Raw genomic sequence first — 23,764 nt, 5'->3', positions numbered from 1 at the left:
ATATTTTCCTTAGGACAGAATCACTAAAACAGGGTAACTGGAACTAGAAATAAAATGTTTGTAGGGTTCCTGACACATGTCAATGCCACCAAACCTCTGACCAAGGGCTAAGATACATTTCTTCCTGCTGTGGAGATTAGCACCTAAAAATAATTTTTTTTTGTACCATAAAAGGTAAAATACGGTATCTAAAGGTTTTAAATCAGCTTCTAGCAATAGTCAATATTTTCCCATCTGTTTATTAATTCTATTTGTCTTATGTGAAGAGTATATTCATGTCTTTTGCTTATTCAAACTTTTGGGATCTTGATATTTTATTTTCAAATCTTTATGCATTTTTAAAACCATAAAAGTGTTAACTGTGAAATACTTGCTGAAAATAAACTTTGATGTTTTGTTGTGGCTATGCTTGTTAAATACACTGGAAAATATGAAAGGTCAAAGCCATTAATTTCTTCTTTGTACTTTCTTCAATTGTGTTTGATCTTAAGAAAGTTATCTGTCCATCACCATTGATAAATATCCTATTTTCTTCTACTTTGTAAACTTTTTGAGTTTCGTTCATTTGTTCACCTGGAATTTGCTTTAGTGCACAATGATTAGTGTATAATGTTTAGTGCCTCAAAGTCATGATACCAATCAGTTACTTTAATCAAATTCAGAGAATAATACTTTAATTTCCCTCTTTTCCTTATTTGTGATGCATCTTTTTAACTGTGTTATTAAAATCTTAACTAGAAAAAGGTCTATTTCCCAACTATCCTGTTTCAGTGATTTCTCTATTCTTTTGCAAAGATCATATTTTAAAATGAAAGCCAATATATAGATTTTTCTCTCTGGAAGAGCTAATGCCTCTCCCTCTCATTATTTTTTCTCTCCCTAAAAATTAAAAAAAAATATTCTCATAGGATTATTCTTCAAGATGAAATAAATCACAAATGAGTAAACAAAAAATATTTAAACTAATGCGATAATGTTACGAATCTTTACTCTGGAGTGAAAATAACATCAATATATAAAAATTCATGCCTACCTATCATGCGTCAGTTGTTGAATAAGCTCCTGCCAGTGTCTGCTGGCACTCAGATCCACTTTATACATTCCTCTGATGTGCTGGATCACCTTTTTTCTCTCAATTCCTTGGGAAAGAGACACTGCCTGGGTGATATCCGCAGCTATTTTAGATATATCCTTTGATTTTGAATCAAGACGCTGAAAAAGACTAAACAAACAAGATGCCCATAAGTTAAGCATATGTGGAACATTAAAAGTATATCAAAACATGATACTTTAAAAGTATATGTGAAATCTAATGGGTTCCTAAAAGGCACAGCTTTTAGAACACATAAAATCCTACCTTTGCTGATTATTATTAACTGTTTTCTGCCAGTTGGCTTTATTCACATGTTCTTCAGTTTCATATTTCTTTTGTTCCTAAAAGATTTGGATAATAATATATTATATAAAACTTATTATTTACCATTTAACACTGGCACAGAGCTCAACAAACTAAATTTAAAACAAAGTTAACAAAGGAAAAAAATATTGTCCCCACGAGACCAAAATATTAAAATACATTAACCACTTAAATAATGCTATAACTCCCCTTTGTTTCCACACAATTTGGGTCACAGAAATTAGGGTGGAATGGTTAACTAGGGTTGCCAAACCCGATGGGTGTGCATAGTTGCTTGCTTCCTTATTTTGCCTTTTCATTAAAGAACCCAGAACTTAAGGTTGATGATTCAACTTGCTTGTCACTATTAAAATCTTTCCTTCCCTGAAAGCTAGTGACAATGGATAAGCAAGACCACAGAGAATAAAATGCTCCTTAAAACACGCTTATTTGTTCTCTCATAGTAAAAAAGCAATATAAAGTAAAAAGAATCAAATTCATTATCAATAGTACTCTATAACAAAAAAAAAACCTTTCATTCTTCAGTTATATTCAATCAGATATCCTAAGAAAATTGTTTCTTATGCTTTCACTGACTCACCTCTTTAATCACTTTAATAAGGTCTGATTTTGTTGATGCACTGGGGGGGATGCACTTATGACCACATAACTTTAAAGCATTCATAAGCAGCTCTGCTGTGTCTAGTTCTTCTTCAGTCAATTCATCTTCGTGATTATGTATCAACTCTGACAAATACAAAACTAACTTGGCTCCATGCTTTAAAAAAAAGTAACAATTTTTTTAATTAAAATTTTTTTAAAGTCATAAAGAATTTTTATTTCTTACATTTAAATTATTTAACAGTAAATTAAATTACATTGCTAGATTTATTTGGTTGGATCTGGTTTAAATAAATCAGCTAAAAAAGACATTTTGGAAACAACTGAAGAAATTGTCAAACGATTATGTGTTGGGTATACGATGACATTACGGTACATGCTAATTTTGTTAGGTATAACAATGTTGTTACGGTTACATAAAAAATGTCTTGAAAAATGTCATGATTACTATAATTTACTTTAAAATACTTCAGAAAAAAGAAATGATGTTAATATGATAAAAATTATTAACAATTGTTAGATCTATGTGATGGTCATATGGTATGCATACAGTATTCACTAGTCTCCATTTTTCTTAGTATGTTTGAAAATTTTCATTGTAAAAGGTAAAGAAAAAGAGAAAGAGAGGAAAAGAAGGAAAGAAGGAAGGAAGGAAGGAGAGGGAGGGAGGGAGGAAGAAAAGAGGAAGGAAAGCAAAGAAGGAAGGAAAAGAAGGAAAGAAGGAAAAAAGCAAGCACACAACCTTTTGGGGAAAGAATTTTGGAGAGGATTTGCTAAAGGAATACAGAAAATAAGCCTGGGATAAAGAAAGATAATTCTTAGTTCTTCTCATAGAACTGAACTGGAAGGAAAACTTTCCTTTAAACCTTAAGGTAAGAGGATTATGCATGATTATTCTTTCTCCTTTAATTTCTGCCTGGGAGAATAAACATTGGAGAAAATTCCAGAACAAAAATGTATCTTTGGATCTGTTTGTAAGCATTCACTATTCCCTAGGGAGAACAAAAGGTGAAAAACTCTAAACCAATAACACGTCATCACTCAGTTCTGTGCATGTCTAGAGAAGGGTTGGTTTAGGCCAATCTTCTATGAACAGACCCTAAAAAGAAAATTAGAGTGTTACTTAAGGTAATGACAATGGTCCTTCCAAGTGTAAACCTAAACCAAACTTTGATTCATGATTTTTTAAGTGGCCTTTTCATGCCACAGATATTACACCTGATGGTTATGTGTACACTATGTATATTTAGACATTAATTTTGCCAACAAGTGAAACATGCATAATTTTACTTTTTAAAAAATTTACATTGATACAAATATCACTGCATTTGGCTTTATGATATTTTAAACTGTGAATAGTCAACAAATGGATTTGGAAACTATTACATTTTGGGTGATATTTAAATTAACACGCTGAATCACATCATGTCATTTCGCAAAAGCATAAGATGAACATATGCAATGATGAAAATAGCAAAGCTCATTTTAATGCAACATTTTAAATTAGTCAGGAGACAGCTGCTACCTGACCAAAAGAGAAAAATGAACAGATGCTCTGCAAGTAAAAGGCCTGAAGAGTTGGCAAATAAAGAGAAATGGTAAATGACTAGAATACTTTCATATGTGTGTCTGAAAGGCAATGTTCTTGATAGAACTCTAAAAAATTTCAGTTTAGTATTCAGTGACATTTAAAAATCATCTTGAAAAACTAGCAGAAATGTTTTTATTCATTCTGAATATCCAAAGAAACACATGATTTTTCTAGACACTGAAGTTATTTCTAATATCTCATTTTAACATCCTCTGATCAATCATTTATTGGCTGCAGTTCCTGGGACTAGAAAAGGTGTTATTGGAGATACACACACGCGGAGTTATAAGTTATAAGTGATAATGTTGTCATCTTATTTTGAAAATGTTTTATAGATAGATAAAACAAATAAGTAATTATGGTAATGTCATCAGGAATTAAGCTTATCAACATTAATAAAAAGAAATATGAACATAAAATCCAAGAAAATCATGAATTCATGATTTATTTTTCTTCCTAAAAAAATACACAATTCTTAGCTTTGTTCACTAAAAAGGCTGAGAAGAAATGACAACCCAATAGAAATAAACGTACCTAGTCCCTAGCTTTAGAGTCTCTAAATACTATTATCTCATTACAAGGAAATAGGGGCTTCTTGGGGGAAGAGTTTGGCTCCAGGCCCAGGGAAGGAAATGTACAAGATGAGCCTGGGACATTCTTCTGCTCCAGAATGGAAGGAAGTTAATCATATTAACTTGTTAAAAATTAAAAAGGCCATGTTAAAAGGATAAAACAACTTGAATCTACAGAGGTGTTAATCTGAACAGGTGTGAAACTACTTAGTAAATTTATTAAAAAGTACCTGAGTTCATGACAAGACCTCAAAAATAAAATAAAAACAAATACAAAAATTAAAGGTTGCCAGGGCACCAACTTATTATTCTAAAAACAAACAGAGGAAAGAAGCAAGCATTTACCTTGCCTTTCCTACACAGACTATATTTCAGGGTAGCCAAAGAGCTGATAAGGGAATATTCTTCCCAATAGAAGAATCAGAGCTAATAGATGCTGGTGGAATGAGAAATGTAGAGAAATCACTATTTTGCAGCTCCTAATCAAAAAATGGATCCTGGCAGCTGTATGGCTGCTAAAATCATTAGGTTAAAGACTGAGGATGGGGCTTCCCGGTGGCGCAGTGGTTGAGAATCTGCCTGCCAATGCAGAGGACACGGGTTCGGGTCCTGGTCTGGGAAGATCCCACATGCCGCGGAGCAGCTAGGCCCGTGAGCCACAACTACTGAGCCTGCGCGTCTGGAGCCTGTGCCCCGCAACAAGAGAGGCCGCGACAGTGAGAGGCCCGCGCACCGCGATGAAGAGTAGCCCCCGCTTGCCGCAACTAGAGAAAGCCCTCGCACAGAAACGAAGACCCAACACAGCCAATAAATGAATGAATGAATGAATAAATAAATAAGTAAGATTGAACTTCACAACGGATGAATCAGGCTGCTACCATCTCAAAGAGCAGAGCAACCAGACATTCTCTGTCTCCTGCCATGATGTAATGGAAAACGCAAAGCACTCCTGAAGTATTCTTTTAAAAAACCAAGCACAAAGGCAAATATGAAATCAAGAACTGGAATCTAGTCAAGCCTCTAGATCTAGAGCCACAGGATGCAATCAGCCAAATCCAGAATGTGGGAAATTCTACAGAACAAATGACCCAGTGTCACCAACAAATACACGACATTAAAAAAAAAAAAAGGTTGGGAAGGATAACTGCCAGAATTAAAAAGATGTAGCACACATCAAACAAACGCAGTGTAAGGGCCTTGTTTGGGTCCAGAATCAAGAGAACTATTTAAAAAAATATAAGAAAATTGGGAAAATTTAAACACTGGGTATTAGATGATGATAAGGAATTATTGTTACAATCACAGAGAGTGATAAGTTAAAACAAAGTCCTAACAATCTGAGACACATACTGAAGTATTTACAGGTAAAATGATTTGATATCTGACATTTGTTTCAAAATACTACAAAGAAAAATTAAAGCTGCGTAATGTCATGTGGGGTTCTTTTTCTGATTTCTCCCAACTTTTAGGTATGTTTGCATGTTGCCATAATAAACCTTAAAAAAACTATCAGATAGAGTTCTTTGGTCTTGAGGTGGAGAGGAGGTTATTCTAGTGATTCAAGCATAAGGGGTGAAAGTGTAAACTAGGATGGGTGGGCAGACTATAGAGAAAGGCAGGACTAGACAAATAACTGGCCTTGGTAATAAAATGGATTCAAGAGAGAAGAAAGTCAACTGTGGTTCCAATGTTTCCAGCCGAAAGCAGTAAGGATACCACCAACAGAAATGGAGCAGTAGAGATGGGAGGCTGGTAGGAGAGGACTGGGAACATCAGGGCTGGATTCAGAGCAACGGCAGCTTTGCTAAGTATAAAACAATGAAAGAACATCTCTTTGAATTCTCCACAGAAGGAAACTATGGGCTAGGCACGCTTCTGCCTTGGGAAGGGAAGACAATGCCCTTAGTGCACCTGAGAGAGTCTCAATACCGGAAAGAGCACCTAAAAGTATCACTTCAAATCTCTAACCTTTTGGTTCTTAGTATGATAAATCTGAGTTTCCCAGGGATATAAAAGGGATACCTGTCCTTTCTTAAATATCATCTAATACTTTATTTATAGGGGTATAATTTACATTCAATAAAGCATATAGACATTAAATGTTCATTTCTACGAGTTCTGACAACTGCATACGCCCATGTAACCACTACCCAGACTAAGATACAGCACATTTTTATCATCCCAGGCAGTTTCCTTATGCCCCTTTCCAATCAACTCCCCTTCTCACTGCCCCTCTCCTTACAGAGACAACTACTGCTTGATTCTATGACCATATCTTAATTTTGCCTGTTCTTGGGCTTCATATGAATAGAATCACAGAATGTCTACTCTTTTGTGCTTGGCTGTCCCTTTCACCAACACAATGATTTTGAGCTTCAACCACACTGGTGGGTGTATCAGTAGTCTGTTCCTTTTTATTGCTTGTATAGTAGTCTATTGTATAAATATATCACAACTTAGTTACACATTCTCCCACTGACAGACACTTGGGTTATTTCCCGTTTTTGGCTATTAGTAAAAAGGCTGCCATGGATATTCTTCTACTAGTCTTTTTATGGACATATGTTTTAATTTCTCTTAGGTAAATACCTGAAAATGGAATTTTAGGGTTACAGGTTAAGGGTATGCTCAATTTTATAAGAAACTGAACAGCTGTCTAGAATGGCTGTGCCATTTAAATTCTCCATCTATTAGTAGTTAAGTGATAGAATTTATAGACTTTAAAATTCTTTAAGTATTTTGAGTTTATCATTCCAGATGATCAACAAATATATTTTGTTTTAACTTACTATAAATATTTTTGAAATATGTTATATGTACTGTTGTTCGAGCTATTCACTATAGATGTTTCATGGATAATATAATGCTTAAAAAAGTCTCCAAACAGTTCTTAAAGAAAACATTTCAAGATTTAGTAACAAACTACAAAGGGTCTTATAAGAACTCAGATACAGAACTTCTTAAACCCTGGAAAAGGAAATGGGGAATAAACAGAGAGGTCAAATTGACTCTGGTAAAGAGCATCTGAAGAAAGACCTCAGAAAATATTTATCTGGTAAGAAAACTAATTTTTGGTGTTTTATATTTGACCAATAGTTTTTACTTATGAAGTACGGGGGTACTTACTTGCAGGGATGGGCTAAGACAGTCTCGTAGTATTTCCTGATGATTTGGTTCACGAACTATTTCAAAAATTTGCTTTCTCTCTTGTGAAGGGTGGGCTGGTGACAAAATATGCACAAGCAGTCTCCCAAGCTGCATTCGGAAGGTTTCCTTACAAGACCATAAGATTTTAGCCCACTGCTGTCTGGAACCACTGGCTTTACTTGAACTCTTAAATTAAAACAGAAATGAATTAGGATCAAACTTCTTAAGCAATAATATCCTAACCTCAACACAGTCCTAAAAATCACAGAACATGTTTTACTCCAGAATTTTTTAAACAGTTGAAATTAGAAAGACATATACATCCATACAAATGGGGTTTAAAAGAGATGGATGTACACCAGTGTTTACAGCAGCATTGTTCAAAATAGCCAAAAGGTAGAAACAATCCAAATACCCACTGATGGATGAATGGATAAACAAAATGTGGTATATACACAGAATGGAATACTGTTCAGCCTTAAAAAGGAAGTTCTGATACATGCTTCAGTATGAATGAACTTAAAAACATTTTACTAAAATGAATCATGAAATAAGCCACATACAAAAAAGACAAATATTATATTAAATATTGTATGATAACTTATATGAGGTATCTAGAAAGTCAAAGTCAACGTATCTAGAAAGTCAAAGTCATAGAGACAAAGCAGAGTAGTGGTTTATCGGGGCTGGGGGAGGGGCTAATGGGGAGTTACTATTTCATGGGTACAGAGTTTCAGTTTGGGATAATGGAAAAAGTTCTGGGGATGGATAGTGGTAATGGCTGCACAACAGCGTGAATGGATTTAAGGTCACTGATATGTACACTTAAATAGCAAAATTTATGTTATGTATATTTTACCACAATTTTAAAAAGGAGAGACAAAGAAGTTAAAGTCCTAAGCCGCTTAAAGAAATTACCTAGGGCTTGGAAATTTTAAAAGGAAAAAAAAAAAGAACCATCAAAGAATAGTGGTAGATAAGCCTACATTGATTTTGCAATATAAAAGAGAAAGGATTCATAATAAAGACTTGAATTAGTACTAAAACATTGAGTATAATTGTCACAAATTAAGAACTGCATGTAAATTGACCATCAATATCCCCTAACAAATAACCAAATAAGTTGTTTTGATTGTGGTCCCACTAAGGCTAACCCAATCCTGATCAAATATCCTGCATCCTGCATCCTGCAAACTGGAATCGGTACATTTTAGAGTTTATTCTGAGTTTGGGAAATGGCTCTCCAATTACTCCTAGTCCTAAGGGCTCTGTGTGAATGATTCAGTTCTAAGTGGAACCGGCAGACAACAAAATCTAGTTTAGATTTAAGAGATTGGCAGAATCATGATTTATGAGTTCTGCTAGAATTAGATTAGCCTTTGGGATCTACGGAGTGTACTGACCAATTTGTTCCCTATGGTCAATTGTAAGTGGCCCACAGAACCCTAAGTGAGCTGATGATAAATGGAGCCTGATGCTTGTCAGTATTCTCTGTGTCACTTTGAAGGTGTTGGATATGCTTAAGGCAACATCTACACTTCATAATTATTCATAATAATAATAATTCTAGAGTAGGTAGCTATAAATAAAGTCCGTTAAAAACAGGTTATTAGTTTAAACCTCATAGTAATCATCAGATTCCTACTCTTTTCTGATGCTGATCTTATTTACAAAATTACAACATTAGAAAATGGTTGTTGGGTTACAGACTTAAAAACAATGCTGTATGAAGTGACTCCTTTTCGAAAGGGTAAATTAGCAATACATTTTACTCTGTTATTAACATTCAAGTTGTCTGAGTTTCAGAAAATGCTGTGAAAGTGTAGGAATATGATTTTGAAAACATATAATACAGACGCATAAAACCCCTGATCCTTTTCACTGAATGAACATTTCCCATGTAATTAATTTACTTACAGTAGATACTTTGAAGCCTTCTACCAGATATGTGAACATTTCTTTCTGAAATGGATTGAAAGCAGGCTGTTCATGATAAATATTTTCTTCAGAAATTTCAGTCTGGGAAACTGAGGTCTTGCTTTGAGGTGCATTTTCTGGAGTACTCAAAATGTCAATAATGTCTGGATTAAACTCTTTGAATTAAAAGACGAATAAAAAATTAGTCAAATCAAGTCAAAAAGTTAGTCAAATTTGAATTAGTCAAATCACTAGCCATAACAAATGATAATGATGCTGGCAAAAATATTCTATGTAATTTCTGATTCTGTTGTCACAATATAAATGTGTAGTAGGTGCATTAGATGTAGAAAATACAAAATACTAGAGAAAATGAATTCACCTAAGACAATGTAGAAATTTAAACATACATAAGTCACGCAGTTCTAAATTAAAGATTTATTTTACTAATGAAGATGAATTAAACTGAAAAATTATAAAAGTCATAAAGGTTTTTGTACAAATTAAACATAAAGACCATGTGATATTTACATTAGACAGATGTGCAGACCCGTTTCACTGGACATGCTATCCCATCAAATGCCATGCATGTGATAAAAATGGTTCAATTTCACAGTTTACCCTGGAGGCTGGTTGTCCCAAACATAAATTAGAAAAGTTAAAAAAAAAAAAAAAAAAACCTCGCGTGTCACTTGAACGTTTTTTAGAATTTTGACTTATCTATAGTGTTTTTGAGTATATTTCTCTGCATAGCTTTTCAGTGGTTTCCGTAGGTATTAACGTTTATACATAAATATATAAATCATTTAGCCCCTGTAGAAACGTACATTAAAACCACAAGGCTATCCCCCTATATTACCTATCAGAATGGCTGAAATTAAAAACAGTGAAACTCCTGATGCTGGTAAAGACGTGAAGAGAACTGGACCACTCACACATTGCTGGTAGGGATATAAAGTTATACTGCCACTCCAGAAAAGTCTGGCAGTTCCTTAACAAGAACAAAACACACATCCACCGTACAGCCTAGAAACTGCACTCTTGGACTTTTATCCCAGAAAAGGAAAGCCCCACGTTCACATGAAAACTTTTACGTAAATGTTTATAGCAGCTAGCTTTATTTGTAATAACCCCAAACTGAAAAACACCCAGATCAATTTTCTACAGGTAAATGACTAAACTGTGACATCTATGCTATGGACTACTCCTCACCAAAACCAAAAAGGGAACAAACTATTGATACATGCAACAACTAGGATGACTCTACAGAGAATTACGCTGAGTGAAAAAAGCCAGTCCTACACAAGGCTGCGTACTGTATGATTCCATTTATTTAGCATGCTTGAAATGATGAAAATATAGAAATGGAGAACAGATTGATAGTTGCCAGGGACTGAGGAAGGGATGGGGGTGGTAGGAAGATGGGTGTGGTGCTAAAAGGCAACATATAGATTCTTATGGTGATGGAAATGTTCTTTTTCTTGACTGTATCGATGTCAATATCCTGGTACTGATACTGGACTATAGTTTTGCAAGATCCATCAGGGGAAACTGGGTAAAGGGTACACAGGATCTCTGTAATATTTCCTAATAACTGCATGTGAACCTATGATTATCTCAAAGAAAAGTTTAAAAAAATATATTGGAGGTGCTGTACTATTTTAAACTTCAATGGTCAGTCTAGGCCAGCATTTAACATATTAAAAAGTGGAATTTTATTCAAGGCTATTAGTTCCAAATGAGAGATTCTTTTACTAGTGTGGATGCTAACAATGAAAGTATAATGCTGTTAAAAAATTTGAAACCTAGTCAGTTCTCTCTTAAATTATTTTCCTTTTAGTTCAATATCTGAGTAAGAACATATTTATTCTCTAGTCCTACCTTGATAAATAATCCTGTTAACTGCTAAAATGGTGAGCCGCTGCAGTCTCTGTGCAAGCTCTGTTTCGGTTGCCTGGACAGGATTCTCCTGGCTCATTCTCCGTTGCATCATCATATGAAGTTCATCACTTGCTACTGAACGCATTTTCATCAGAAGAGAGTCAGTTTGAGCAAGGGGAAATTTTCGAGGACCTTCAAGTATATGAATGAAAACGTCAAATGCCAGAGCTAACAAGGACCAAAGAAACTATTTCTGCTGTAACTTTTTGATTATCAGACCATGAAAAGAACCTTATTTAATTCAAAGGTAATTTATACAAAGGAAAGAGAGTGATTAAGAGAACGTATGTTTTCCCTCTTTGAAGAAGTGCAACAGTACCTCTGATGTCAAATTCCTAAACAAGAATGTTGAAGCCTGTGACATAGCTTAGTAGGGTGGATATCATTTGGCAAAATTTTAGTCCTCTGAAAAACTCGAACTGTTAGAAGGGTGTGTGTGTGTGTATATATATATATACACACACACATACAGTTCAGAATGCTTTGACAAAATATTTTCAAATACTGTTTCACTTCCTTGTATTCCAAAATAATCAACAGATTTTTAAAGCACATCACATTTTAGCATGAACATTACTATTTCTGGGTAATTAACATTGCTGAATTTTATAAATTAGTTTTGAAAAGTGTATATAGTGACATAGTAGAAATCAGCCAAATAAAGCGAAGAAAGAGCCCAGATATTAAAGTGATTTGGAACATATGCATCACGTGGGATTCAATCCTCAAAAGCATTTCCCGAGAAATGTTTCCTCAGGTTAAAGAGGCAGGAATGGGGTTCCTGCATCGTTACTGCACCTGCTCTGAAAGGCACCACACAGGGAGCGGATCCAGGAGAAAAGGAGGGGACTGAGTCTTGATTTAATGGACTGAAGGAGAAGGGCATCGGAAGTTGACCACAGGAACAAAAATGACGTCTTGGTAGGTGAGGAATAATGAAATCCTTCGTTGGAATTGAACCTTTTTTTAAATTATGAAAGCATATATATCAAAGTCCACAAATAGCCTCTATACACATTACTTACAATAGGTTTTAATGACTCGTCCTGCAAAATATGTAAATATTTTAATAGCATTTTAGATTGTCCAGTATTTTAGGTAATCAGTATTTTTTATCAGTTAATACATTTTGGTAGGTGGAGTCACCTCTGAGACAAAAATGAAGCAAATAAAAAGAAGAAAAATTCATATCTGGGATATATTCAAGAATAATATTATCAGATGATGTCCTTAGCTTAAGCAGATTCTTCCAAACGTCTACATCTCTGACAGCTTTCATGCTGTATAAGCAGCTGATAATCACAATTCAGAGATGCAGCAGTACACCAAATAAGGGCATGTTAAGTCTTCTTCAGTTCTATGTACTTGAAAAAGGGGGAGGGTATCCCAGCAGTCAGGCTGTGAAGCTGCATTGAGCTGGTGTGGCCTCACATACTCTGCTTTCTAAGCCTCAGGTTCCTAATATGGAAGATGTGGATTAGAAAGTAAAATAGAGCCTATCTCACAGGCAGATACTTGTCACTATCTGACACTACACTAAGTATATTTGTTTACAGGCTTATTGACCATTTTCTCCAGTAAAACATAAGTTCCATGAGACCAGATGAAATCATAACTGATACATGGCTGATGCTCAATAAATATCTGATGGCTGAATGAATGGATAAAGAGGTTTGTTCTGTGGATTAAATAAAATAATGCACGTGAAACACAATGCCTGTCTCATACAAAGAATTAAAAGTTAATAGTTGGTATTGTTATTAATGGTTGAAATATAAAGGAAATTCATTGGTAGGTAAATTATAGCAATAACACGATATACATATATATATACACACACACACATACAGTTTAAATGTATGTGTAGCTCTTTAAATAATACCCTAACACTTACTTCTTCCTTTGTGTATTAAGGTGATGTGTAAAGTTTTTATATTGATAAGCAGACAAGGGAAAAAATATATATGTAAGAATGTACATTGCTATCCTGTTATAATAGCAAAAACAAACAAGTAAAAAAAATACCTTTGTTTATTGATAATGGTTAGGGAAGAAGGTTGGGAAGAAGATCATGGCAAATCTAACAGATTATTAGGCATTCATTAAATATAAGAATATTTGTATTGTATGGAAAAGTATACTATATTGAAATATAAATCAGTTTACAAACAGAAGGTTGAGTGATACTAAATAGTGATGATACTATTCAAGCAGAATTCTCTCTCTCTCTCTTATACATATCTATGTATATAAAAAAAAAAAAGACACAGACACTAAGGAATCAGCGCTTTGTTCACTGGGTGGTAGGGAACCATCGGAGTTGTTGAGCAGAATGGTACACGAGTCAGGCTGTAAGAAGATTAAGCTGGCAATAAAATATTACCTAACGCCTCCAAGAGTATGAGAACTCACAATCTAGATGTGGCGAAAGTGCTGCTGAAGAAACGCTGGTCCCAGGCCATGGATATCCTGGGATTCACAGCCTGAGTGAACCTGTCTGCCATCAAAAACTGTGATGCGTGGCCACAAGAGGAGCTGTCCCTACAAGGCCTGCGGGAGGTGCAGGGGGTGGCGGCTGTGGGGTTGGAGATGCCATCCGTCTCAGCAGTTTTCAGTAAACGCTGAACAAGTCTATCCAGGAAAAAAACATCCCTCCAAACATCTGTCACTAATGAGAACAGCCTGCATGAAACCTTTGAAGGAACAGTTGATGATCTAAATGATGGAAATATAAATCCCTCTCAGTCACTTTAGTATCATGAACAAATGGACTTAGGTGGGTTTTTAATAACCACACCGCTCAGAAGCAGAGGAGCTTCAGCACTGTGTATGTTTTGCACTGACAGTGTACAAGGCCAACACACTTTTGACAATAATTTTTGACTAATACTCAACAAATAAAACACAAGCTTTGCCAAATACATGTGTAAAACAACATGGAAGGAAATACAAAGCAACAGTTTAACACATATAAAGTGGAGTTTTATAAACTGGATTCACAATGACAGAATTTAAATAAGGTAGTATTTAAAACAGGAAGAATTCTTGGGAGAGACCTGAGAGACTTAAAGATACAACAGACCTGGAAGGAGTGGGCGTTGGGTAGGACACAAAGAGATGGGTGCAGGGGCCTTGCTCCAGCAGTCTCTAAGTCTAGGTCTCGGTGGATCTGCAACATGAGGAAGCTGGACTGGATGACTTTCAAGGTCTTTTATCAAGTTCAAAATTTTTAGGATTCTATAAGTCTCATGTGGCCTTACGGTAACTGCATTTACTTAGATAGTATGAAAAATATAAGCCCCAGTAGAAGAGGCTAGAGGAGTCAGGAACAAAAAGGAGAATGGTTTAGAGAAAGGACTAAAAGTCTATTATCCACTTTAAAATGACTCACACAAAGAAAAAATAAATAATACAAACGTGGAGCTCTGCGGGGCTCTTAGGCTTAGGGTGATAAAAGCGCTAGTACATAAAAGAGAGAGATGACAGACTGTTAGAGAAATCACAGACCAAACAGAAAATAGCAAAAGGGCCGCTGTGTTAGTCCAGGCACAAGCTGATCATAAACTAAACCAGGGAACTAGGTAGAAAAGGGAAGAAACAGATATGAGACAGAGAAACGTCAAGAAGGAAGAAATAGCAGGCATTTGTGCAGGTAGTAAAGGTATACTTTCCTCTGTCAAAGAGGGTGAATTCCATCTAAGCAGTCTCTGACTATCTAAGAAATCCTGCAAAGGGAAAATGGTCCAAAAGTCACCTTGTGGCATGCAGGCAGTTGAGCACTACTGCCAGATTTGGTAAAGGGTGGAATTCCACCTGGGACAAAAGAGGCACAACTGGGAGGGAAGCTCATGAGGACAGATTATATTCAGATATTACATCAAGGAAGGATAAAGAAGATGTGGCACATATTTACAATGGAGAATATTACTCAGCCATAAAAAGAAACGAGATTGAGTTATTTGTAGTGAGGTGGATAGACCTAGAGTCTGTCATACAGAGTGAAGTAAGTCAGAAAGAGAAAAACAGATACAGTATGCTACCACATATACATGGAATCTAAAAAAAAAAAACAAAAAAACTGGCTCTGAAGAACCTAGGGGCAGGACAGGAATAAGGATGCAGACATAGAGAATGGACTTGAGGACACGGGGAGGGGGAAGGATAAGCTGGGACGAAGTGAGTGAGTAGCATTGACATATATACACTACCAAATGTAAAATAGATAGCTAGTGGGAAGCAGCCGCATAGCACAGGGAGATCAGCTCGGTGCTTTGTGACCACCTAGAGGGGTGGGGTAGGGAGGGTGGGACGGAGGGAGACACAAGAGGGAAGAGATATGGGGACATATGTATATGTATAGCTGATTCACTTTGTTATAAAGCAGAAACTAACACACCATTGTAAAGCAATTATACTCCAATAAACATGTTAAAAAAATAGTAAATAAATTAAAGAAGGATGTATAGGGAGATAAGTTTAGTTACTGGATGCTTTACAAGTTTTATTTACATAAACTTTCATTTAGCATAATGTAAACATACTCCTGGGAAACAATGTATATTTGATAGCTTTTCTCTACAGATGAGTGTTTCACATGGTTTTAAACTTCGGCATAGCACCAACCACAATGAAGCAGTTTAACTCAGGTAGAAGAAAGATTTAGATTTAAAAGCCCTCAAGACTGTACGGGTGATTAAACTTCAAACAATTTACCAAGTCCTCTGTTTGGAGAAATGTGTGTGTGTGTGTGTGTGTATGTGCGCATGTACCTATGTCCAGTATATACAGACGTATATGTGTGTGTGTGTGTGTGTGTGTGTGTGTGTGTGTGTGTGTGCATATATAGAGCCAATGTGTATGTGTGTGGGGTGTTTACGCTATCTTTCTGAATTAATGTGTATATAGGTCAGAGCAGATTTTGTGGAAACAATAAGTCTAACAATATTAAAAATAAGAATTTGATGGCATGTCCTCATTTACAGCACGTGCATAACATAACCATATCCGAGCCACCAACATCTCCTGCCCTGACTATTGCAATAGCCTCCTCCTTGCACTTCCCACTACCTTTCCCAGTTTCCTCTAATCCACTCTGCACAGAAACCAGAATGGTCTTTACAAAATGAAAAGCTGGTTATGTCATGCCAGCTACTTAAAAACCTCTGACAACTTCCCATTAGGATAAAATCTAATAAACTCCTTAACATGGCCCATACGATGACACGTGATCTGGTTCATGCCGTCCTGTATAGCCTCGTCTGGCAGCACTATCTCATCAAGGGCTATACTTCAGCTACATGGCTTTCTTTCAGTTCTCTGAACAACCTTAGCTTTTTCCTGCCCCAGGACCTGCACGTCAGCTGTTTGTTCTGCCTGTAATACTCTTCCTCTGGCTCCTGCTAACTCCTTTCTCACCCCTTATATTGAAATCCCACTTCCTCAGAGGCTTCCCTAACTCTGGATGTAAATCAGGCTGCCCTGTTACAGTCTCTATTCCTACCTTCTACATTTCTCTACTACTCTACGGTAGAAGGGAAGAATCTGTGTCTTTTTTTTTTTTTTTCAACACTGTATCGTCAACATTTAACACGGTGCTTGGCACAAGGCAGGTGCTCAAGAGATAACTGAATGAGAACAGCACTGAAAAGAAAGCAGTAGGAAAGTAGCAGTTTTCCTCCTCTGGGAGGAAAACCTTCTCAAACTTTATAGTTTAGCTTTTGAAACAAAGAAACGTTTTCAAATGTGAGTGCCATCAGAATACAGGAGAGTCAACCTATCTTCCATTTATAATTATTAAAACATTATTTCAGCACTCACCAGCAATGCTCTTTCGCTTTTGAAATATTGCATGATGGGAAGCAGAAGGCGACTGAGATGAATCTGTAAGGTTTTCAGAGTCATGATTTGCGGTGGTCCTTATAAATTCCATAGCAGCCTGGAGAACTCTATACTGTAGTGCAACAGCCATATCTAAAAACAGAAGATACTAGAATGTTTTCAAGCTATGTGGTTGTTAATTTTTTAAAAAATTGAATTGATTCTTACATTTATGCAATATCAAAACCGCCAATAGGGCTTCCCTGGCGGCGCAGCGGTTGACAGTCCGCCTGCCGATGCAGGGGACACGGGTTCGTGCCCCGGTCCGGGAGGATCCCACATGCCGCGGAGCGGCTGGGCCCGTGAGCCATGGCCGCTGAGCCTGCACGTCCGGAGCCTGTGCTCCGCAATGGGAGAGGCCACAACAGTGAGAGGCCCGCGTACCACAAAAGAAAAAAAACCAAAACTGCCAATAATGTTTTATTAGAGATAAATTTAAAATTTTTGATCAACGTGGGTTCTCAATGGTTGTAAACATTTCTTAACCATCTTTAAAAGCAATTTTAAAGCAAATTTCCAAATGATTACTATAAAAAATTCAATAGAAAAATACTAGCTCACAAATTTATTTCGTTTTATATAATTGTTTTAAAGAACAGCCTTTTTAATATATGAGGCAAAAGTTTAACCAGAAATTCTCACATTTTTCTGCCTCCTATTCACTATAATATTTGCCACTAAAGAAAACGAATGTTTTATGTTACTATTCAGCATAAGACTTTTCATTCTACTTGGTAAGAAAAATCAGCAGTTTTTTTGTTTTGTTTTAAAATATTTATTTATTTATTTGGTTGCACCAGGTCTTAGTTGCGGCATGTGAACTCTTAGTTGCCGCATGCAAACTTTTAGTTGCGGCATGAATGTGGGATCTATTCCCCGACCAGGGATCGAACCCAGGTCCCCTGCATTGGGAGCGTGGAGTCTTAACCACTGCACCACCAGGGAAGTCCTAGCAGCTTCTTTTAGTGATGTGTTGGCAGCTACTAATTACATCAGGGCATCACTTTTAAATTTTTGCCACTTAAAAAGGCTTTTTTTTAAAGCCAGTAAACAAAGTTAAGGATGAACCTTCAGTAAAACAGTTTCTCTCCTCTATCCCACTGTCTCTAGAGAAGCCAGAGAAAGAGATTGGGCTCTACTAACATTTTTGGCTATTATACAACTGCCCCCCACAAATCCATGAAAATTAGATCTTACTTTGGGTCCTCTTGCTTTTGCTGTTTTGAAGATATCCAAGCAGTACAATAAGATCTTCAATAACTCTAAAATACTGTGAGCCTGAGGAACTGCAAGCATGAATTGTAACTGCTATGAAAAGTTGCTGCAGATCACAAGCAAGCAATCTGTATTCATTCAAAGGAACGCTAAAGAAAAAGAACAAATAATTTAAGGCAAAAAGAACTGGTCTGAATTCCTGTTCTGCCAGTATTCATTCATTCTTTCATGCATTCATTCGATATTTATCCATGCTTACTCTATTGCAGGTTACATAAACTACATGCTAGGAACAGAAATAAGAAGACACGCTTTGACTCCTGTGAAAATTCAGCTTGCAAAGGACCAGACAAGTGAACAGATAACTATAACCAGTAAGTGGTGGTAAATGTAACAACAGAGACTAACACAAGATACTGTGGGAATGCACTGGCAGGTTCCCAACACACTAAAGGTGAAGATTCTATGGGTATGAAGAGGGATATTCTGAGAAGCCTTCACAGAAGTGGTGAATTTGAATAAATTAACTGACCTCTCTGAATCTCACTTACACAATGTATGTTTATTTTAAGGATTAAAAGAGATACAAATCTGAACGTATATATTAATCACTTACAACTACCTAATAAATATGAATTAGTATCTTCTGCCCCTCAATTTTTAACCTTGATAATCTACCTCAATGTGTGATATTAAGCCTCTCCACTTACTTTTTCAAAATCAAGCAAGAGTTAGAAATGGTAAATTCAGCGGGGGGGGGGGGGCGGCAATCAATAGAGTAGCATATAAGGACATTCTGTAAGTACAGTTTCTTTAAAACAACAACAGCAACAAACTGCTCTTAGCAGGAGCCTGCTGGTACTCTTCCCACGTTCCACCAATTTCATGCACTGTATTATAATCAAGACTAAATGTTTTGAGGAATACAATGCTTTGTATTTCTCATATGCCCAGCACACAGATCCTCAATAAAACAGGTGCCCAATAAAACCTGCACTGAGCTGACCACAAGTTGTCCTCTCTAGCACCCAGGAGCCTCCCTGCCTAGAGAGTCACCGGGGATATGCTCTGCCTTCTCTGCAAAAATATAGTTAATAGTTAATGTTTTAACGTGCAGTAAGATGATGCTTCTAGAGATGTGTATCTTAACATTATGCTAATAAAAATGTTATACTGTACATCATAAATGCAGACACTGAAGGCACAAAATCCAAATAAAAATATAACTGCCTAACGTATTTTTTAAAGCTGTTAATCAATTGGGTGGTCAGCCATTTGCCAATGTACTTTTCGCTACTAGAAATTCATTTATGGTAGTAGACAGCGGTACAGCATGCTAAAAGTGGGAGAGCATGGTGACTGTAAAGCACAGGCTTCTGAAGTGAGAAGACTCAGCCTCAAGTTCTCTGTTTACTAGCTGTGTGATCTGCAACAAGTTACTACATCTCTCTAATCCTCAATTTCCTATTCCTGATGGGGATAATAATTTCTGTAAGACTATAGTGGAAGCTTGGTAAATATATTTGAGGACAGTTAAATTTATTCACCTTGTCTTCAGGTTCTAAATACCTAAAAGTACGTCATATAAATAGCTTATTGTTTTTAAACCAAACTTTTTGAAAATGATGGAAAATATGCCCTCCAAATTTAATTTAACTTAATTTAATCAGTTTTGGAGGAAAGAAATTCTTTGCAAGTATTATGAAATATCAAATGCTTTAATGTAACCTGCTAGTAAAGTTTTTCCCTTTCCAAAGTTCTTATCAGATGTAGTTTTAAATAATGATTTAAAACTTACTTCTTTTCTAATCCATTCAGAGCTGCTACTGTATTACATAATACGTAGAGAAGACCATTATCCAACAACATATCTGCTACCTTAGAACAAGAATTTAATATTTGGAGAAGAAGTAAGAGAGCGTTATGCAAGAGCACGTTGTCATATAAGGAGGTCTCTATTAGTCCCAGAATAGGAATGACAGACCACTTCTGAAAAAGTCCCATGTTTTTCACATCTTCCAGATCAAATCTATAATAAATAATACAGTTAAGAGCACATTAGAAGCAATTAACCATGAAATAAGGAAAAATGATTGCAATATGGGCCATTTTGTTGACTTGATTTTGAAGCTATAAAGCATAAATTAGGGCAGCAAGGATTCTTAACTGTTTTTAGATCATAAATCTCTCCAATAAAAAGATAAAAGGTGTTGCTAGAAGTCTGTTCCAAGGCAAATATTCAAGGGAAACATTTATACAATTTCATGGTTTTAATTGACTCACTTTAATTTGTCCATGAACCACTAAGTTGTCCAAAGATCCCCTGCTCTAGGGATCTATATAACAGGTGTGCAGGAAAAAAAAAGACTACTATTTTACACAGTATTTCAGGGAACTAGTAAAAAGAGGTCTAGTGAAAGGAATGGATCTCGAGTTCTTGTTCCAATACTCTTTGTCTCTGGGATGGAGGGAAATTATTTACATGTTTTATACCTCATTTTCTTTATCTATCAAATATGTGTGGTGATATTTGCTCTACTTTCTTCTCTAGACTTTGTGAGAATCAAATGAGATGATGCAGAATTGCTTTGAAAGAGCCAAAAGCTGTATGCAAATGCAAAGTACTATTGTCATTGCTGCAACTAATAAGTAAATCCTTCAAGGTCTGAATTGGTCTACTTACAAATAAGTAGGAGACACTTAATAATAATACAAAGACACACATTTCTCTCTACTTTATCATACATAGAAATAACAGCTTAACTTTTCTGCCAAACTTTTGACTTGGGAGAAAAATATTCTTTAATTTTTGTACTTATTTGCTAATCCTTCAGCATTATACCAGGGACAAAGCTCAGTAATCAGTGTGCTGGAATTCCAGGTGGGGGATTTATTCTTCACCCAGATAAGCCGGGTCTCGGAGGGAGTGAGGAGCTCGTCTATGGAGCCCTCCTATAATCTGCTGCTGGGACCACAGAAGCCACCTTCTTCTCAGTTAACCTCAGGTTAACACTGGATACCAAATCTTAACTATCACTTTCTTTCATCTGATGCAGCGTTTCTTTCTTTCTTTCTTTCTTTCTTACTAGTTCCTAGCTAATGAATGAAATACAAAGGGAGAAATTATATTAGAAAGAATATAATATGGAAAATAATAAATTGATTCACCTGGAAAATGACTTTTAGCAGATTTTTTCTAAGAGTGACCAAGCGATTTTGTTAAGAGTCAGTTTAACAAATTTTACATTTAAGACAAAAGATCCCCAATTCTGGTGGAGGGAAGAACCCACTTACTCTTCATCAAGGCCTGCATGTCGGCCAAAGAACATTTCAATGAAGCATTCTAATAATTCCTGAGTTCCCCGATGAAGATACAACTGGTTGGCTAGCAAGGAAAAGCCACGATTCTTCAGAAATTTATCCTTTTGTTCCTTAGATGCTCTATTAAAATACGCATCTAATAGCTGAGGAAAAAAATTAAGTTAGACAATATATTAAAATTTTATATAATGTATACAAGTCAGACAGTGTATTATATTTGTAGTTGTACGTTATTGTTTAATTTCATCTGTATAGAACAGAGAAAGCTCAAAAACATGCCACCTCCATAGCAAAACGAAAATGAACTTGGTCTCTGATTATTACGGAATGCTAATGATGACCCTGTCTTGGAGATCTTAATACTTTTGCGATGGGAAACTAGCTTTTTAGCTGAGCATGGACACCTAGCAGATTGGCAGCCTTAGCTGAGTGTAAGGAGAATATTTGTGCCTAATTCTAATTCTGAAAAAAGAAAAATGAGTCAGCACTGTATGAAGCTTTCTCTGAAAAAAAAAATATATGTGTGTATATATCTATCTATATATATGTGTATATATCTATCTATATATATGTGTATATATCTATCTATATATATATATCTATCTATATATATGTGTATATATCTATCTATATATATGTGTATATATCTATATATATGTGTATATATCTATATATATGTGTATATATCTATATATATGTGTATATATATATCTATATATATGTGTATATATATATCTATATGTATGTGTATATATATATCTATATGTATGTGTATATATATATCTATATATGTGTATATATATATCTATATATATGTGTATATATATATCTATATATATGTGTATATATATATCTCTATATATGTGTATATATATATCTATATATATGTGTATATATCTATCTATATATATGTGTATATATATAATCTATATGTATATGTGTATATCTATCTATCCCAGACGTCTATTTTTCTAGACTTCTTAACATTCTATTTACCTTGAGCATAGGCCTAAACTTCCATCCTTTCCCAGAATCTTAAATGCAACATGTGTACAATCTAAGTAATTATTTTTCCTTCCAAACTCACTTCTTCCATGGTTCTGACCTTAGAGCACAGTAGCACCATCCTATGAGACTTTAAGGCTAATCTCACTTTTGGCTTTTCTTGTCCTGATTTCCCACATGTAATTATGAAGGTCTCTCACCTCCATTCCAGTGAACGTCTCTCAAATCTGTCTGTCCTTTGACTTTCCACTTCCCCAGATCAGGGACTCATCGTCTCTCCCCTGGACCACTGTGATATCCTGCGAACACAACACTTCCACCTCTCTCTCCCTTGCGATGACTCCCTCACAGTGGTGATAGACTATTCTTCCCAAAACACACACCTCTTTACCGCCCTACTTAAAAAGCTTTCTAAGTTTACAGCATAATACAAACTACACCTTTTGCATGAATCCTTCCCTGGTTCCCGCATCAGAATTATTTGCTTTTCCTGTGCTCCCATTCTTCTTTATTAATACTACCACTGAAGCACTCATCACACAAGTCCTGACATTTTACTTAGTTGGGTATATGTCTCTCTTCCCCACTGGCCTATAAACTCCTAAATGCAGAGGCTTATTCCCCTTTATATCCCACATAGCAGCTAGCCCAGTGTTTTACACATGAAATGGAAGCTAAGTAAATAGTGGGTTGCAACTGATTTAACAATATCCCACATCAAACTAAGAAAACGAGAATCTTTAAAGACCATTTCAATATTGGGTTGTCTCCTAATGGGAACCATTCATATCAAATATTTATTCTTTCAACGATGTACTTAGGACCTTTTATATATTAGACACAAGATGCCTACCCTCACAGGACTTATATTTCAGTACGGGAGGTTAAAAAAAACCAAATACACAAACAGATTAAAAAGGTACTTACAAGACACACCTAGGATGCTATTATAGAACAAGTGAGGAGCAGGGCTAGACAGAAGCTGGTTTGAAAGGTGAACAGGAAAGGCCTCTTTGAGAAGGTGACATCTGAGCTGAAACCTGAAGTAAGTGTCTAAGATTTAACGATACTACACTGCAGGAGAGACTTCCAATGACCTGTGTGTTCCTTGTAAGTAGCAGACTTAAAAAAACATACTGATATGAATCAATATATAGAGGA

At 35.8% G+C, this 23,764-nt stretch overlaps 1 protein-coding gene across 1 annotated transcript in view; it reads right to left on the bottom strand.

Annotated features, from left to right (window-relative positions):
* LYST (lysosomal trafficking regulator) overlaps positions 1–23,764 on the bottom strand; it is a 146,107-nt gene that overhangs the window by 60,273 nt on the left and 62,070 nt on the right. The window contains exons 23-32 of the mRNA XM_065894463.1: positions 21,572–21,741; positions 20,076–20,306; positions 18,260–18,426; positions 17,003–17,155; positions 11,126–11,317; positions 9,245–9,420; positions 7,307–7,513; positions 1,998–2,174; positions 1,358–1,434; positions 1,034–1,222 (exon numbers count right to left, since the gene is read on the bottom strand). Coding sequence (XP_065750535.1) covers positions 1,034–1,222; positions 1,358–1,434; positions 1,998–2,174; positions 7,307–7,513; positions 9,245–9,420; positions 11,126–11,317; positions 17,003–17,155; positions 18,260–18,426; positions 20,076–20,306; positions 21,572–21,741 — 1,739 coding nt within the window. The remainder of the gene's footprint in view (positions 1–1,033; positions 1,223–1,357; positions 1,435–1,997; positions 2,175–7,306; positions 7,514–9,244; positions 9,421–11,125; positions 11,318–17,002; positions 17,156–18,259; positions 18,427–20,075; positions 20,307–21,571; positions 21,742–23,764) is intronic.

This window comes from Phocoena phocoena, chromosome 16 (assembly GCF_963924675.1).
Source record: "Phocoena phocoena chromosome 16, mPhoPho1.1, whole genome shotgun sequence".
NCBI lineage: Eukaryota > Metazoa > Chordata > Mammalia > Artiodactyla > Phocoenidae > Phocoena > Phocoena phocoena.
This window is presented reverse-complemented; position numbering and strand designations above follow the sequence as displayed.